The following is a 16,730-nucleotide window of genomic DNA, read 5'->3' as shown; positions in this document are numbered from 1 at the left end:
CACTTTACATTTTGACTTTTACTATAGTTACAGGGATCTAGGAAAATCAGTCTACGATATTTTTAATTCATAAGTCCAATGATATGAAAGTATCTAAAAAGAATCTACTTAAATAAATAAATAGATAGTTATTCTCAGTTGCCTGATAATATTGTCGAAGATAGCGTTTAACCCATTCCCCACGAGAGTCAAATGAAAAAAACGTGTTTTTCTCAGGATTATAATTACGCATACTTCGGATGAAGTCACAGAACTAGTAATAGTAGCCTAATCATGAAAATAGGAGTTGAAGTTCACTTTGTTCGGACATTCTTTGCAACGATAAACTTGGATTTCACACTGATATATTCCTATCCATGGAGACAACCTTGACGTTGGTTTCGTTCTCCTGTTTAGCAAATGCGTGTAAAGTTTCGTTAGGCGGGTTTTTGGATATTTTTGTACTCATTCCAATTTAGCGTCTTCTACACCTTGTAAACGTGTAGTCTAGAATGCGTAGCATTTTCAATCAGCCCTAAATACTTTGATCTCTTGATGAATCTTGAGAGAAATTTCTAACTTATAAACTAATAATAATCAAATTTAATTCGTCGATGCACTATAGCTTTTCTTGTAACAGACAACATATTTTTAGGGTTTTTAGTGTCTATTGTCTTAGTTATGTAATTGTTTTCACTAAGAACATTTCATAATTACATTCAGTTTACTGTGACTATCTCAAGTCATCAGAATTTATACATTTATGCAATAATTTTCAAGCCCCTCCCGAAACAAAATCCTGGCTACGGGCCTGAGAGGTAATTAGAACAATCGATCGCTCATTCGCTCGCGTACAATTTCCAGGAATTCTCAAGGTGTTGATGGAAGTGAAGGAACAATTCCTCAATTAAGGTGTTACAATCGGGTGGCGTTTCAATATACACGATGACGTCCGAACTATTCAAGGTAGAACAGGTGCTGAATCACCCAGAGGCAAGATCTATTTTTAGTCAGCCTCAGGGCTATAGCTAACCTTTCTCGATTGCAAATATGGCCGGGCCCTCTCGCTACTGCTCTACCGCAAAGTGTCGACCGGCACACGCTCTGTGCTCATCACACTTATAGCTTCCATCACCTGTGTCGTCCCGCTTGTTCGCGGGTCGGAATTCCCCCAGGGGTACACTCGAAGGATCGATGATTTTTCGTCAATTCTGAACGGTTGAGGCACGACATGAATGCCAATTTTTTTTCTGGTGGGTTCGAAGCGATTGCCGAAACCACTGCGGGTGTTGGAAGTGAGAGCCGCAGGAGATGGGATTGCGGGGGGTAAAATCAAAGCCGTCATCAGCGACGTCGTGCGACTTGCGAGAACAATGAAATGAATTAATTCATTTGGCAGGCAGGTTCGCGAAGGTGCCCGGGCACCTCGCTTGTAACTTTTAGCGCGTTAATAAATTAGTAGGAATTCTTGATTACCGACACCAATACAGAGAACGTGAACCGGAGGAGGGGAACTGGTTTACCGGCTAGAACAAACTTGAATGAGGCTGGAACCGGTCGTCAGTCATAGATATGTTACGGAAGACTTTGGACGTAGTTTCGCGAGTGATCCCTTGACTTGTAAGCATCTGTGGCGGCCGGAATCATAATGTAAATGTAAATGTTGGCGATTCAAATTCTAATCCCGGTTATTTTCTCTTCAGACTCCACAGACCGTTCCGGCTGGTGATTTTACGTCAGACTTCTTTGCCTCGTACGCAGAGCTGTTTGATCTATCGCTGTTGACACCGAGTGATGGCGAGGTACCGCTGAGTCCACAGTCCCAGCAACAGCAGCAACAGCAACAGACGGTGGTTCAAATCGAAACAAATCAGTCACTTGACTACATTCCGGCAACGATTTTCCACGACGTACCGGCTTCGGTGCAGCAGACATTGCAGCAAATGAAACAGGAGAAACCAGCATCCTGGACGGAAAGCTTGGAGGAATCTTCATTGAAATCTGCCCTGTTGGAACAGCTGCAGTCAGGACCTCAGTATCAGTACTACACCAACACTCTGCTAAGTCCTCCCCAGGAACAGTACGCGGTCTACCCGCCATCACCGACACCATCGATACCGGATTTTCAAAGTCTCAGCATTCCGCAGCCATCTTCCGGTAACTTTGTCACCATAAAGCAGGAGTACTGCTCACTCCCTCCATCGCCACCGGATTCCAACGGAGCTCCGTCACCCGTACACTGCACCGAAATTAAGACCGAATTCGACGCTGAGCCTACCATCGATATTGATTCCTTGCTTGGCTCACCAAGACAACCGGACGAAGATATCCCGATCAAGCAGGAGTTTCAGATATTACGCGAACATCTCCAGGACACCAGCTTCCAGCGCAAGCATAACCTGAAACCGCTTGAGCTGGAGTCGCTGATTGGTGGTTTGACGACCCGTGCCGATATCGGCTCGGTCTTTGAACTAGCACTGCAGGAAGTACAGGATGGAATTCAGGCTACCTGCAATGCACTGGGAATCTCGGCCGGTAAGTGCTTACGCAAATCTAACATGTCTTCAAAATGTTCTCATATGTCTCCGTTAAAATCTTTTTTTAGATCCCCGTCAATGGTCCACCGGCCAGGTTAAGCAGTGGTTGGAGCTGGCGTTGGCCAAGTACAACCTGGCGCCTCCGCTGAATATCGCCGTCCTATTCCCGGAGAGTGGCGAGCAGCTGGCACAGCTCTCGATCGATGAATTCGTCCGGCGCATACCGCAGGTAAGAAGCTGGCAAGGCCGCGATTTCATAAGGCTTGCTTATTTCTGACGTCATGCTCAAATTATCCGCCCCACGCTACAACCGAATCTGCCTGTGTCCATCTCTCCCCGCCAGCGGTACACACTACACTCGTTTTATCGCGTGCCTCTCGCGCACGGATTGCAAACCGAACACGATCCACGGTGCGGTTTTTCGTTCGCCGCACACACCTTCTCTCTCTGCAGTGAGCGAGTGTGTCGGACGGACGGCTTTTCACTTTCACCGATTGTATATAAAATTATGCTTTTTCATTCGCCTGCCTTTTCTTTTTCGTATTTCTGCCCGTTGCTGGCAAACTGCTAGCGATAAACATGTTTGTTTATTTCAACATTCCATTCAAATGATAGCGTTTGTAGGTTGTAGCGCGCAAAACCGCAATTACGACGGCGGCGATGACGACGACGACGAAGGCATGCACGGCGTTGTGGTCTGAAGCCCTCCAAAAACTAACCGCAATTTTTTTTTGTTATTAATTTTCCACTCATCACACAATTACAGGGTGGTGACAAACTACACGGACATCTCGAGCTGTGGAAGCAAATCTACCGTTCGACGATTGTCACAGGCACCTCATCGTCCGGCCCCGCCGACATCATCGCCAATCTAGCCGCACAGGACTCCAGCTCCCACGATACGGAGTCGATGAACGGTGACAACAGCGATGGTAAGTCATTTGGTATTCTTGTTCGGCTTTCACCTGAAATTTGATTTGTTTTGTGCGTCGCCAAAATGCGTGATTCCAAGCTATGAAAGCTTAAGCAACTGATTTGCATGTTGAATGTACAGTTTTAGTGCTCGAACCGTCGTCGTCGACGACAGGTTTCTTTCGCGAACAGGTCACGGTGATAATCGGATTGTTGTTGACATTTCCGCCCGAACGCTGACTGAGCTGTTAGATCATTGCGGGCCCGAAGCGCAAGCGTGATCTGCTTAATGTGTAAACAATAATGATTTGATAATTGTTTGATTGCCTTATCGCGAGCTCGAGCTTGCCCGTGTCTAAAGCCGGGGAGCGTTCGAAGTGAAGCAACGAGACCAAAAAAAAAAGAAAATCAAATTATCATAATCTTTCCATTTCTTTTCGATTCGTTCGATCGTTCGAATCGCGCAACCAGTTTTACGACGATCGCAACTGCGAACGGAATGCACCAACACAGACATGCTCACCGCTCACACAAAGCACACGAGTTCCAGCACCCAGCGAAGAACATGGACAAAGAAGGGAAAATTTCGCTTGCAACGCAACGCAACATAAACACGGACCCGCTCTTGGGCCGGCCTTTCATTCGGGCCATGATTATGTGGCCAGTAAACGTCCTTGAGGTTTACCTTTATCGTGGCACAAAAATCGCCTTTTCTCTTCGTCGAGGTCGTTCGGGGCTTTCTCCCCGTTCGACCGATGACGACGATGACGACGACGGCATAGTAGGAGACCCGGTGGTGTTGAGTGGATATGTAATATCCAATCCACTCTTTGTTGTCCCCAGAGCCAACTACCGCGTCGAGTGTATGCATGCAGTGCGCGCATAAGTGGAAACAAGTCTTGAACAACAGCAGCAAAAATAATATACAAGATCACCTTTTACTTTGATTACGATAATTACACTTTGTTGGCTTTGTGGTTGAGCTTTTTTTGCGCTTTAAATATTTTGTGTTTTGTTTTATTTTATTTACTGCACCCACTCGGTACTGCTGCTGCTGCTGCAGGGTACGGAGCGAGACGGAACGATTTCAATAGTTTGTTCAACGCCATGTTGGTTGACCACTGCGCTATGCAGTGCACTGCAGTTTAGCCTACATGAAACACAGTTCCTTTCACTCTTTGTGATTCAGTGATGACCTCGCTTCATTTATTTTTACAGGGGGTTGAAGCAGTTGTTCTAGATTTGACCATGATGTATATTATTACTTAGGACCTCATTAGGGTGGTCAACCCAACGAATTTCCCCATAGATCTACGGATTTCTAAATTAGTTAAGGCACTGAGAACTGACATACAAGTCAAGTTTTCAATGTGTGTAAGAAATAAAACTGTCGTTTTAAAATGTCACGGCGCTACGATTGGCAAGCAAACGCTATACGGGCGTTGCGTGCAAACTTGGATACAAAGAAGATTCATGCATGCGAAGCTGTATGCGATGGTGATTTTCAACGTATTTTCATTTAAATGCTTACACAGGTTTTTCAGAAATGCTTGTTCTAGCTAGATATGTCTGTTCTCTGTGGTTAAGGAATTTGCGTTTCGACTTCGCCTCATCAGAATCCGACACTAACTTAGTGAAAGGAGTAAGCTGGCGCCGGATTGACGCAAGCTCCAATAAACGGAGATATAGTTGGTGTTCCTGAGCATATCCCTAGTACATCGTGATGTCCTGCAAGAAAAAGCGCTCATTTTAAGCTGATAAGAACTAAGGAAATCGAAACAGTTGGTTTGGCTTAACAAGCCAATGTAAGATTCACTATGCTATATTTCCAAACTATTTTTTCTCCATCAAGAAGAAAATTGTTTAAAAACCAAACCAAATGTTCCGATTTCATTAGTTCTCATCAGCTTAAAATGATCTTCTGTTTTTGCGTGATATCACGCTTGACTAGAGATTTGCTCAGGAACACAAATTGTGTCTCCGTTTATTGGAACTGGCGTCAATCCAGCACTAGCTAAGTCCTGTCACTAAGTTAGTGTCGGATTCTGATGAGACGAAATCGAATCGCAATTTCCATAACTAATTGAACGTATTAAAACTTTTCAATTAAAATTGCAATCGCAACCTTTTACACAGATCGCCTAATTTTTTTTTAATTTTCGTGGAATTCAATGAATTAAAAAAAAAGTTTCGTATGATAAAATGCATCGAAAAACGATGTATTCTTGTATATTGTGTAGAATACTTATTTCAAATCTCAAGCACGAAGCTTACTTTATTTATATTAATTAGTACAATAGCCGAAAAGGCCCTAACGCTAGCTATTTGCAGGTGTTTTGCTTTAAATGTATCATGAGCATTATCGGTAACCCTGTTATGCCAAACTTTTTTCTAGAAAATATATGATTTTAAATTTTACTACTAAATATTCTGCCAACTACCGCGTCGAAACTAAAACTTTTTGAGTTAAAAAATATAAAAAAAACTTTTTCTGACTAAAATAGGTACATGTGTTGCAGCATCCTTTTGCATGGCAAGGAAGTTGATGACAGTCTGAATGAAAAGTTTCTATAAGTATTCAATAATATTTCAAGACAAAGAAGATAAAAAAAAATCGTTTTTCGCCATTAGCTCAAACTGACCCTGGCAGCACTACTCACAAGAAATAAAATCAGACTAATTGTATTAAATTGAACTATTTTAGTACTAGCAAATATTGCATTTATAAAAAAAATGTTCCTTTACCGCTAAATGGGTTAGAAAAACTACATTTTGGAAAATTATTTAAATACTGAATTTTGATTGAAAGTATGTATAAATTTAACTCAATTTTTCTCAAATTTTTACAAAAAAAATCTGATATTTCATTAAAATTAAAATTAAAGTAAATTGAAATTTTACTACTAAAATATTATTAGAATATTATTAGAATCACTTGCAAATTTTACTAACATTTTGTGAAAATTGTAAATATGTTTCAAACAATTGTATTAATATTTTAATAAAATTTGATAATGGTTCTATTAGCGGAATTACTACAAATTAATTAAATTTCAAAAATTAACTAACATATAACATATTACTAACATATTACGAAAATTTCAATAAAATTTTATCTGCATTTCCAGTCAAGTTACTTGTTGACTGATTTTTTTATTATGATTACAGAGGTTTTAACCTGATGCTCATTCGCCTCTTTTCAGGGTTAATATATATATTTTTAAGAAAAATTCTCAACCCTATGTGCTGGGTTGGTGATCGAACCCAGGTCAGCTGCATACAAGGCAATCGATTTATCAACTACGCCATGTCCGCCCCAATATGTAAGGGCGGTTAACTGAAATTGTACTGAAACTATTTTGCTCAAATTAAAACATTTTTCTGGTTTGCTAAAATGTCACAAAAATTATACTAAATATTTTTTAAATTTTCATCAACATTTACAAAAAATTTAAAAAAATAACTAAAATGTTTTAGTAAAGTAGTTCACTAAAATGTTTTAGAAAAATTTCCGAACACCAGTTTTTTTGTTAAATGTTAGTAGAATTTTGGATCATTTGTTTGAACTTTCCGCTAATTTTATAATTTCAGTAAAATTGTAGTAAAATAAATTTAGCAAAATTAAAGTTTTAAGATTTTGTGGAAATGTTAGCGAAACTTTATTAAAAAAATTTAAAGATTTTAATAAAATTTTAGTAAAATTTCAATGAAATTTTAAGACATCTAAATAAAATTTTTAAAAATTTTGTACGAAGCACTCGAACAATGTTAGTAAAAACGTTTCTTTTAAATTTTAATTAAACTATGGAAAACAATTATTGCAATTTTAGTTCAATTTTCGTTAAATTGAACTAAAATTTTATTATACCTCTACTAAAAATTTGGCTCAAAGTTTTACAAAAAATTGGTTGAAAGTTTAACTGACATTTTTACCACCACAGAACTTAAATCAATTTTACCGAAATTTGCTAAAATTTAACCTAAATTTTGCTAAAATTTAACAAAAATCTTACTACAACTTTAATTAAATGTTTGCAGAAATCTTTCAACATTTCAACTTTTTGGCCCAAGTTTTCTAGATATTTCAGTAAAAAAACTTTGCTAATTTTAGAAAAATTTCTATAAATTTTTTGTAAAAAAAAAATCAATGCAATTTATGTTAAATTGATATAAAATTTTATAAGAATCTAACTAAAATTTTAATAAAACTTTTGCTAAAATTTTACTGAATCCTTCTACATTATTCAAAAATTTTACTTAAGTTTTGTTGAGATGTTAGCAAGGTTTTAGCAGAATTTTCAATAAAAATTATGCACTATTTTGATAAAATTATAGTGATCTTTAATTGAGAATGTCTCTTGACTTTCGAACTTATTTGTAAAGGGTATTTTTCAGCTTATCAGTCGTGAATTAGACAGCGAAAACAACTATATTGTTTTTACTTTTGTGAACTTTAATTGCAATTTTAAAATATCTAAATAAAATTCCAGCGAAATTAAGGATTTTTCCTTAATAGTAAAATTTTGGTAACATTGTAGGAACAAATTTGTACAATTATAGTTTTAATTTCGTAAAATTGTGCTAAAATTTTAGTTAAATTGAAACTATTTCAGTAAAAATTCACATAATGCTATGGAAACATTTCAGTAAAATATGAATGAGATTCTAGAGAATTTTAAATTGTACCAAAATTTTGCATAAATTTTACAAACATTCAATAAAAATCTTGCCAAAACTATAACTAAATGCTTGCTAAAATTTATTACAGATGTTACTAAATATAATTAAAATCATGCCAAAGATATGCAAAGATTTTAGAATATTTTTTTTAAATTATACTAATTTCAGGGGGAATTTCGACAAAATTGCTGTAAAATTTCAGGAAAAATCACGAAAAATTTATATATTAAAAATTTACTGAAATGTTTCTAAAATTTTGCAAAACTACAAAATGTTACAAAATTTTGTAGAAATGTTAGCAAAGCTTCTTCAAAAATTTTAGTAAAATTTTAGAATAATTTTAGAAAAATGTTAATTAAGTTTTCATGCAATTTTAGGACATCTAAATAAAATGCCTGCAAAAATTTTCGGAAAATGATGGTTAAATGTTGGTAAAACAACATTTTTAATCAAATAGTGAAATTATGAAAGCATTCATACAATTTTAGTAAACATTCATACACTTTTGGTTAAATTTTCATGAAATTATACTAAAATCACACCTTTGATCAAATTTGTCTAAATTTTTTTACTAAAAATTGACAATTATTCAAATTTTTACGGAGATTTCACTAAAATTTTTCAACAAAAATACTTACTTTGTATTAAAATTTTATTAAGATAACTTTAAACTCAATAAAAGTTTTGCTATAATTTTATTTAAATTTTATTGAAATTTTCCTAGAGTTTTTCAAAAATTTTGCGGGTATTTCAAAGCATTTTCAGTAAAATTTTAGGAATTTAAAAAAAAGTTCTAAAATTTCACTAAATTCTTTCGTCAATTTAACTAAAATTTTGATGAATTTTTACCCAAGTTTTATTACAATTCAACGAAAATCATGCTGAAATTTTCATCAATTTTTTGCTAAAATATTACTTAATTTTTGCCATTTTTTCAGAAATTTCGGTAAAAAAATTGTATTTAACAAATTGTTGCTAATTTCAGTAAAACCTTTGTAAAATTGTGGTTAAATTTCAATAAAATTTGGGTGCAATTTCTATAAAATTTTACGAAAATCTAATTAAAGTTTTACTGCTAAGTTTACTAAAATTTTGCTGAAATATTTCTAAAATTTTGCAATATTATTTTAATATGTTACTAAAAGTTTGTAGAAATGGTAGTAAAATTTTAATAATTTTTTTTGGTGATATTTTAGTACAATTTAAATAAAATTATAGTAGTTTTAGTAGAAATTTAAGACATATAAATTTCTCATGAATTTTCCTGAAATTTTACAACAATTTTAATAAATGTTTGAGAAAAATGCTACCAAAGCGTTAGTTAAATGATATTTACCTAAAATTAAAAAAATGCATTTTTCATAAACAATAGTGAAACGGAAGATATCAGAAAAAGTGTTTAATTGTAGAATTGTTTTAATGAAATTCAAGTGAAACTTTCGAAATATTGTAGTAAAATTGTACTACACCTTCACTAAAATTTAGCTAAAATTTTACTATAAATATAATAAAATATTACATACATTTGCACTGAAATTTTACTAAAAATTTAAATTTTTTTTTCAAATTGTTTTAAAATTTTGTTGAATTTTGGTGGTGTTTTAAATTTTATTAAAGTTTAACTATAATTTAATAAAAAATTGACTAAAACTTTCCGAGAGTTCTAATAAAATTTTGCTAACACTTAAAAAAAATTCAGCAGAAGTTTAGCAATTTTAGTAAAATTTAACCATTAAATAATCTCAAATTTTGCTAAAATTTTACCTGTTTTTATTAGAAATTTAAAATTCCATACGGGAAATATTTTGGATATGACCAAATTTTTGTGCCCAAGACCTAACATGAAGTATGTTTTTAACGTGTCGGACTTTCCTCGTCAGTAACTAACACCAACTTGATGTTAGCTAGATAAGTCCAAACAAGAACCTAATTGGCGCTAGTTAGGCAGTTGTGTCCTTATGCACAAAAAATTGGTCCCATCCAAAATTTTCCCCGTTTGGGAATTTTGCATAGGAGCGCTTGGTTATTATTAAAAAAGACGGCTTCGGTTCACATTCCTCGTCGGCAAACAGAATCTCTGTGCTTACTATCGAGACTTCACTCGATACCAGCCAGTTGTTTGGCGTTCACGCAAAACGTGTGACTTTTTGGATTTCGGCGCCAATTGGGTGCTGGGTTGGACTTATGTAATATAGCATCAAGTTGGTGCTAGTTATTGACGAGCAGGATCCGAAATACTACAAAATCATACTTTACTAAAATTTGCCAAAGTTGTACAGAGATTTTAATTCAAATTTTATTTGATATTCATTCAAATGCTACTAGAATTATTATAGAATTCTATTGAAAACTAATCAATTTCGTTGAATTTATTGCAATTTAACAACATTTTTACTAAAATTTTCCAAAAGTTTTACAAAAGCATGTTTCAAAAATTATAACTAAATTACTAGTTTGCTGTAATTATATTGAAAGCATACTAATACAGTAAAGACCCGATATTACCAGTCCTCGATTTTGTCTAGTCCCGATTTTATCAACTTTCTGACTCAATTTTGTCAGTTTCACTTGAAAATCCGTTTGATGAGCTCAAGTAAATCCTTTCTTGAGCATATTTTTCTTATCTTAGAGATGTAAAATATGCAAAAATAAAAATATCTATTTTCTTCTAAATGTTACACTAACAGAGAGGGGGTCTTTTATACTAAATAATCACACGGAAAGAAGAACTTTTTAACAACTTCAGTTTATTGAACAGAAAGTCCAAAATATGTCCAGATTTTATCAATGTCCCCATTTTGTCAGCCTAAAATAAACCAAGGGTCTAATATAAAAGGGTTTTTCACTGTTTTTTCTCTAATTTTACTCAAATTTAACGATTTTTTTTTCTAAAATTTTACTAAATTTCACCTAAAATATTACAAAAATAATGCTAAAATACTTTACAAAAATCCTAAAAAATCGGCATTTTTTATAAAAATGAAACTTACAATTTTTTAAGTGCTTCAAATTGAATTAAAATACTGAAAATATACGAAAATATTAATAAAGTTTGAATTTTGTTCTGGAATATCATATAAAATTACCAGTTTACTGAATGCTAAATTCCTCTCCAAGGAGAAAAAATAGTTTGCAATTCTGATCTTCCTCAGCGATCCTTCTTTTCGATCGTCGACCACCACACAAAAGCAGAAACATTTTTGTCAAAAATTGCTGCAAATTTTAGTTAAATTAAACAAAACACATTTTAAAATGAATTCTTCAAAAGTTTCACAAAAATTCTATTTACGTTTCTAAAAAGATTTTGGATCAAATTCAACGCAATTTAATTTCTACGCAAGGGAATACCAAAGCGGGGTTCAAAAAGAACAATCAACGACAGATCAACATATTCGACAAATTGTGGATCACTTCCATCAATTGCAACTTGCTGGCTTACTTTCTATTTGTGAATTTCAAGGTGGCGTACGGTTCAGTGAAACGAAACGAACTAAGTGCAGATAATGACTGGGCATGGCTTTGCAGCCACACTGATTGAGCTAATACGTATGACGCTTGATGGGTTAAAATCAAGCCGGAGCAACATTCGACTTGTTTGGGACATTGCCTCTTAGCATGGCGGACGACATCGACCCTATTGGCGTTGATCGTGGAGCAGTGGAAGAGGTCCTTTAAAAGGGAGGCTGCGAGCATTGGATTGGCAACAAATTTTGACAAGACGAAGTACATGACAGTCCGAACGGAATTGGTTCCGAAGTGGGAATTGATGAGGTACGAGATCAATGACGATTAAAATATCTTGTAACACTATTAACATGTGATAAAAATGTCAAGCACTATGTAAAAGGCATGTTGCGACTACGAATAGGGCTTCCTATAGTTTGCATAGTCACCTAGTCATGTCTCATAGTCTACAGATATGCATAAAACTTACCGTATACAAATCACTAATACTCCCTGTTGCTTTGCACGGTGTTGAGACATGGGCGTTGAATGAAGCAGGCAATAGAGCGCTTGCTGTGATCGAGAGAAGCATTCTGCGTTCAATACTCGGCAGCAAATGAAGAATGACGCAGACGCCTTTCTTAAATTTTACTGAAATTTGAGTAAAATTTTGATGAAATTTTGCTAAAACGTAAATATTTTTTTTAATTATAGTTAAATTTTGGTAAAATTGATCTCAAATTTTGCACAAACGTTTCAAAATGTCCACAAACTAATAATTTTAACTGATTTTCCCAAAGTTTCAAATAATTTTGAAATAGTCAATTTTTGGCAGCTTTTAATTCCAATCCAAAATTAGTTTACATAAAAATTTTAATTTTAATATGGTCACATTTGTGGCCGACATTAGACAAACTCAAGTCAAGATTTTACTAAATGTTCAGAAGAATTTTTATTGAATATTTGCTTGACTCATATCAAATTCCAATATTTTAGACTCGAGCGAAATTGCAGTTGAATGACATCATGTTCAGTTCGACCTTATATTATGTAGGATGAACTAAAAATTTGACAGAAACTTGAAATAATCTATTAAACTAAATTTGCCTCAAAATTGAACAATAAAAGAACTGAAATGGAACAACTCATAATCAGACCAAATTGGCTAAATAGATACAATTACTATGATTATTCGGAGGCTTGAGCATTATATGATTACAATTTAACAAAAATTTGCCAAAAGCCTTCCTGCAGTATGTATGACTTATATTTTACTCCGAATTAGGGGTGACTTAAAGTTCTCTTTTTTAGATTCAAGTGGAACTTGAATGTGATTGATTGTACGCATCCAAAAAAGTGAATAAATGTATTCCTCAGTGAGACTCAAATGTTATTCATTGAAATTGGATTTCAATTGGACTTCACAATAATATCTAAATGGAACTATAATAAAACAAAACTTTACGCAAATGTGATTTAAGTTTAACTTTAATATGGTAAAGTTATGACTTCAATTTATCGCAGGGTCCTATTGCACATAAGCATGGATAGTGCATTGGGCCGGAGTCCCAAGGGTTGCTGGTTCGAATCCGTCCTTTGGGGTGATTTTTTAACAAAGCTGCTGCCGTTTAACTTATCATTTTCGATCTGTTTTCCCAGTTGGATACGATCAAAAAAGTATCGATACTTCTGTTTCGGTTGCTAGTGAATTCACCATTCTGACAGACGAGACCGTGTTGCTTATGACACTTATTTCCAAGTATTAGTTAATGAACTACAAAGTTCTAGAATCTTCTTCTGCAATAACAAAATATGAATACAACTCATTCAAATTGTGTATATTCTGAAGATAGAATTCGATCTTGTTCGGTTTTCAGATTCAGAATGGTTGATCGTTTGGTTTGCAGTTAATTTTGGAGCAGCTGCCCAAAATTAACTGCAAACCAAACGATCCACCATTCTTTGTAAATCCCTATCGTATTGCTAAGGGAAGCTCTCGTATCTTTTTCAAAAGAACTGTTTGATCTGAATTTTCAATTTAATTGTAGCCAAAAATCAATCAGCGGTAAATAGAAAGTTGTCCTATATTTTCACTTTGAGATTGTCACGTTTTAATGGCAATTTCAGAACCAATCTTACACATTTCCGACCTGCTGTTTATGTTTGCAATTTGTTGCAAAAAAACGTTACTCCTTATCATGATTGTTGTATTGCTGTTGTTGTCGATGTTCAGCTTAATTTTGATTGATTGTCGTTTGCCCCCTATAGTCAAATAAAAACTTTCCAACAAACTAACAGCACCTTTCATTTTCCCTTTTCCATTTCCAGATGAGGACGAAGAAATGCTCCTGGATATTCCGACTCCACCGGTTGGACCGTCCACAGCCACATCACCGCCAACGGGAACGACCGTTGCGGCCGGATCCTCCACCAGTGCCACCAAACCTCGCCAGGGTGGTTCCCACATTCATTTGTGGCAGTTTCTGAAAGAATTGCTCGGTTCTCCGGATCAACATCAGAGTGCTATACGCTGGATCGATCGCAGTAAGGGGGTATTCAAGATCGAAGATTCGGTTCGCGTGGCCCGGCTCTGGGGACGGCGCAAAAACCGACCGGCCATGAACTACGACAAACTATCCCGCTCGATTCGGCAGTACTACAAGAAGGGCATCATGCAGAAAACCGAACGATCCCAACGGTTGGTCTATCAGTTCTGCCATCCGTACTCGCTGTAACGGGGCATACGCCGGGGATGGGGGTGCATGTGTTTTCGGAGAGAGAGAGTGTGTTTATTCGCGCAGGTACCGCGCTGTGAGATCCAGTCTGTTTGTTGTTTATTCTAGGCTATTTTAAGTTATTTACCAACGTGTGATTGCGTCCCAGTGAAAGAGAGTATGTTTGCGAGGAAAATCTATCTGGAGAAATTTTAACCCGTAATGTTTTGATTGTACTTCGTATCGATCGTAAGCACTGTGGTCGAAAATTGCCCCAGAAATAGTTAGATTTTCCAGCACTTGCTATCAGCAAGTTTAATCATAAGTATCCATAAAATCACTCTTTTGTATTATCGCACCAAGTTTCGCCCGGTGGCAAGTGGTATTAACTTGTCCCGCGGAAGATAATATTCTTAAAATGATGTGATTTACAAAACACCCGCAGGTTTAACTTGTCACCTCGGGGCGCTTAGGCTGACAGTCCGTTAGTATGACGGAAACTGTCACCGAGCGGAATCTCTATCGTCAGGAATCTCAGTGCGTTATGTTCACAACTCAGCTTACGGTGAGCCCCCCGCTTGTTCGCACAGCCGCTGGACTCTGCTTCGTCTCACGAACCAGGGATATCTGTTCAGGCACTGGGGAAGGTAATTTCTTCCAGTGCATGTACACATTCCGGGACAAGAAACGTAGCGAATCCTTCAATTGTCGAAAAGGGGTGTCCTCAGCAGCCGCAAGGAACGAAATCGAATATGACACGAGATCTGATCTTTTTAGTTTTTGCTGTATTGCTTACCGAGCGGTTCAACACTGACGGACCCGCTTACGTCCAGGTTGATTGGGCAAGGGCCGCAGGTTGGGCGCCGGTAATTTTGGTCCCATATATCTATGATATATTTTTATTGTAAGTTCTATGAACGATACAATTAAGAATGATTTCTGTAATTGATTTTAAGTTTCTTATCGCTAGCAGATAGATTATATTAAGCTTAGGTTCGTAAGTGTACATATGAAATTGTTAGGCTATCGTTGCAATATAGTTTGGTTAGTCGATCACACCGCTGCAGGGTGGATCGACAGAGATTTTTAGTTGGCTAAGAGCTAGAGGTAGAAGTCTTCGATGAGAAACAAGAGCTCATTTTCTCATCGAAGACTTCTCAGCAAACGCACCCAATAAAACACTCGTTACGATTTAAGTTCAGTTTTGTAATGTTTTATGTAGATTTTCTTTACCTATTGTATTAAATCGATACGTTTTTAGTCATTTAGTAAGGTGGCAGGGTACTGTTCTAGGAGGATACAAATTCAAACACAGGATTTTCAAACACTAGCTGTAAGCACTCCAAAAACGATTAACCAATTGTGATCTAAGTGCCTTAATCAGATATTTGATAACACATGTTTTCTATCTTTAATTTTATACTCCGATCGGCTCACTTCTGTGACAGATCAGTTTTATACGCGTGGAATGCTTTCCGTACTACAAATTTATTTCAAATAATCACGTGTCACTGGCACTTGTCAACTTGATATTTAAGTAAGTGATTAGATATAAAATAATCAGTAAACTGTACATGTATGTAAATTTATTTATATAATGTTAAATAAACGGTCTAACCAAAAAGCGCAATCCTTTAAATGTTTTCATGATTCTGATTCCTATGTATTTTTTCTCATTTCATTCCCTGCATAGAAAGTTATGTAATCGTATGTAAACTGCTTATCTCAAGCGGACTACGGATTTCATAGCAAACCGTATTCGTTGCCGAAACACTACTTACTTTACTGCCAATTTCACGCAAGGCCATCTTAAGACTACTCGGTCCATGGACACTATTGATCTAAGGGAAAACTTTGAACAAGTGTAAACTCTTACAAATTTGAGTCAAATAAGCTAAAATATGTATGGGCAAAATCATTGAAATATATGGAGCAAAACATGCGTATAGATTCCGCGACCAGGTGACACACACAAAGTGCTCTGAGTTGACCCAATTAAGTTTTCGGGAAATGGCTCCGTCATGCGTAGGATCCCCAACAAAATCAAAGTCCCGGGCACCCTAAGATTGCTAGCGATGAAAATTTTAATCATTTCGTGTTTCAATTTCAATTCAAAAGTTTCAAAAAGAGACACATTATAATGGCAATTGGAAAGATAACAGGAAATATGAAATCCAGAAATAAAAGATGTTGCAAAGCGTTCCTCTTAACAGCATTTGAAAAATGTAGCAGTAATCAGACAGAACTAACATATGGCAATCTGGCCTTCATAGTTCGATGACGTTGTTTGAGGATGAAGCTTGGCCAAAGAGCAGTTGTAACGTAGGCCGTCCGCTATTTGATCGTTGTCTAGACCGGAAAAATAAACTTCGTATTCCATGATATGGTCAAGGTGGTTTTCATAAACTAAGCGAGCGGTTTGTTATGTCTTACAAATTTTCCATGGTACGATTTTTACATGTTC

The 16,730-nt window shown here is 35.8% G+C and overlaps 1 protein-coding gene across 2 annotated transcripts in view; it reads left to right on the top strand.

The window, feature by feature from the left end:
* LOC131690470 (DNA-binding protein D-ETS-4) overlaps window positions 1-15,888 on the top strand; it is a 51,450-nt gene extending 35,562 nt beyond the window's left edge. Inside the window, exons 2-6 of one of the 2 annotated variants that reach the window (XM_058976266.1) lie at window positions 798-1,599; window positions 1,683-2,514; window positions 2,585-2,745; window positions 3,283-3,448; window positions 13,881-15,888. In XM_058976266.1, coding sequence (XP_058832249.1) covers window positions 1,923-2,514; window positions 2,585-2,745; window positions 3,283-3,448; window positions 13,881-14,287 — 1,326 coding nt within the window. In that variant the 5' untranslated portion in view covers window positions 798-1,599; window positions 1,683-1,922 and the 3' untranslated portion in view covers window positions 14,288-15,888. The remainder of the gene's footprint in view (window positions 1-797; window positions 1,600-1,682; window positions 2,515-2,584; window positions 2,746-3,282; window positions 3,449-13,880) is intronic. The other variant, XM_058976265.1, reaches the window with a different exon arrangement.
* The last annotated feature ends 842 nt before the right edge of the window (window positions 15,889-16,730 follow it).

The sequence above is a fragment of the Topomyia yanbarensis genome, chromosome 3 (assembly GCF_030247195.1).
Source record: "Topomyia yanbarensis strain Yona2022 chromosome 3, ASM3024719v1, whole genome shotgun sequence".
In the NCBI taxonomy this organism is placed as follows: Eukaryota; Metazoa; Arthropoda; class Insecta; order Diptera; family Culicidae; genus Topomyia; species Topomyia yanbarensis.
The sequence above is the reverse complement of the archived record's forward strand: the minus strand, read 5'-3'. Positions and strand labels throughout refer to the sequence as shown.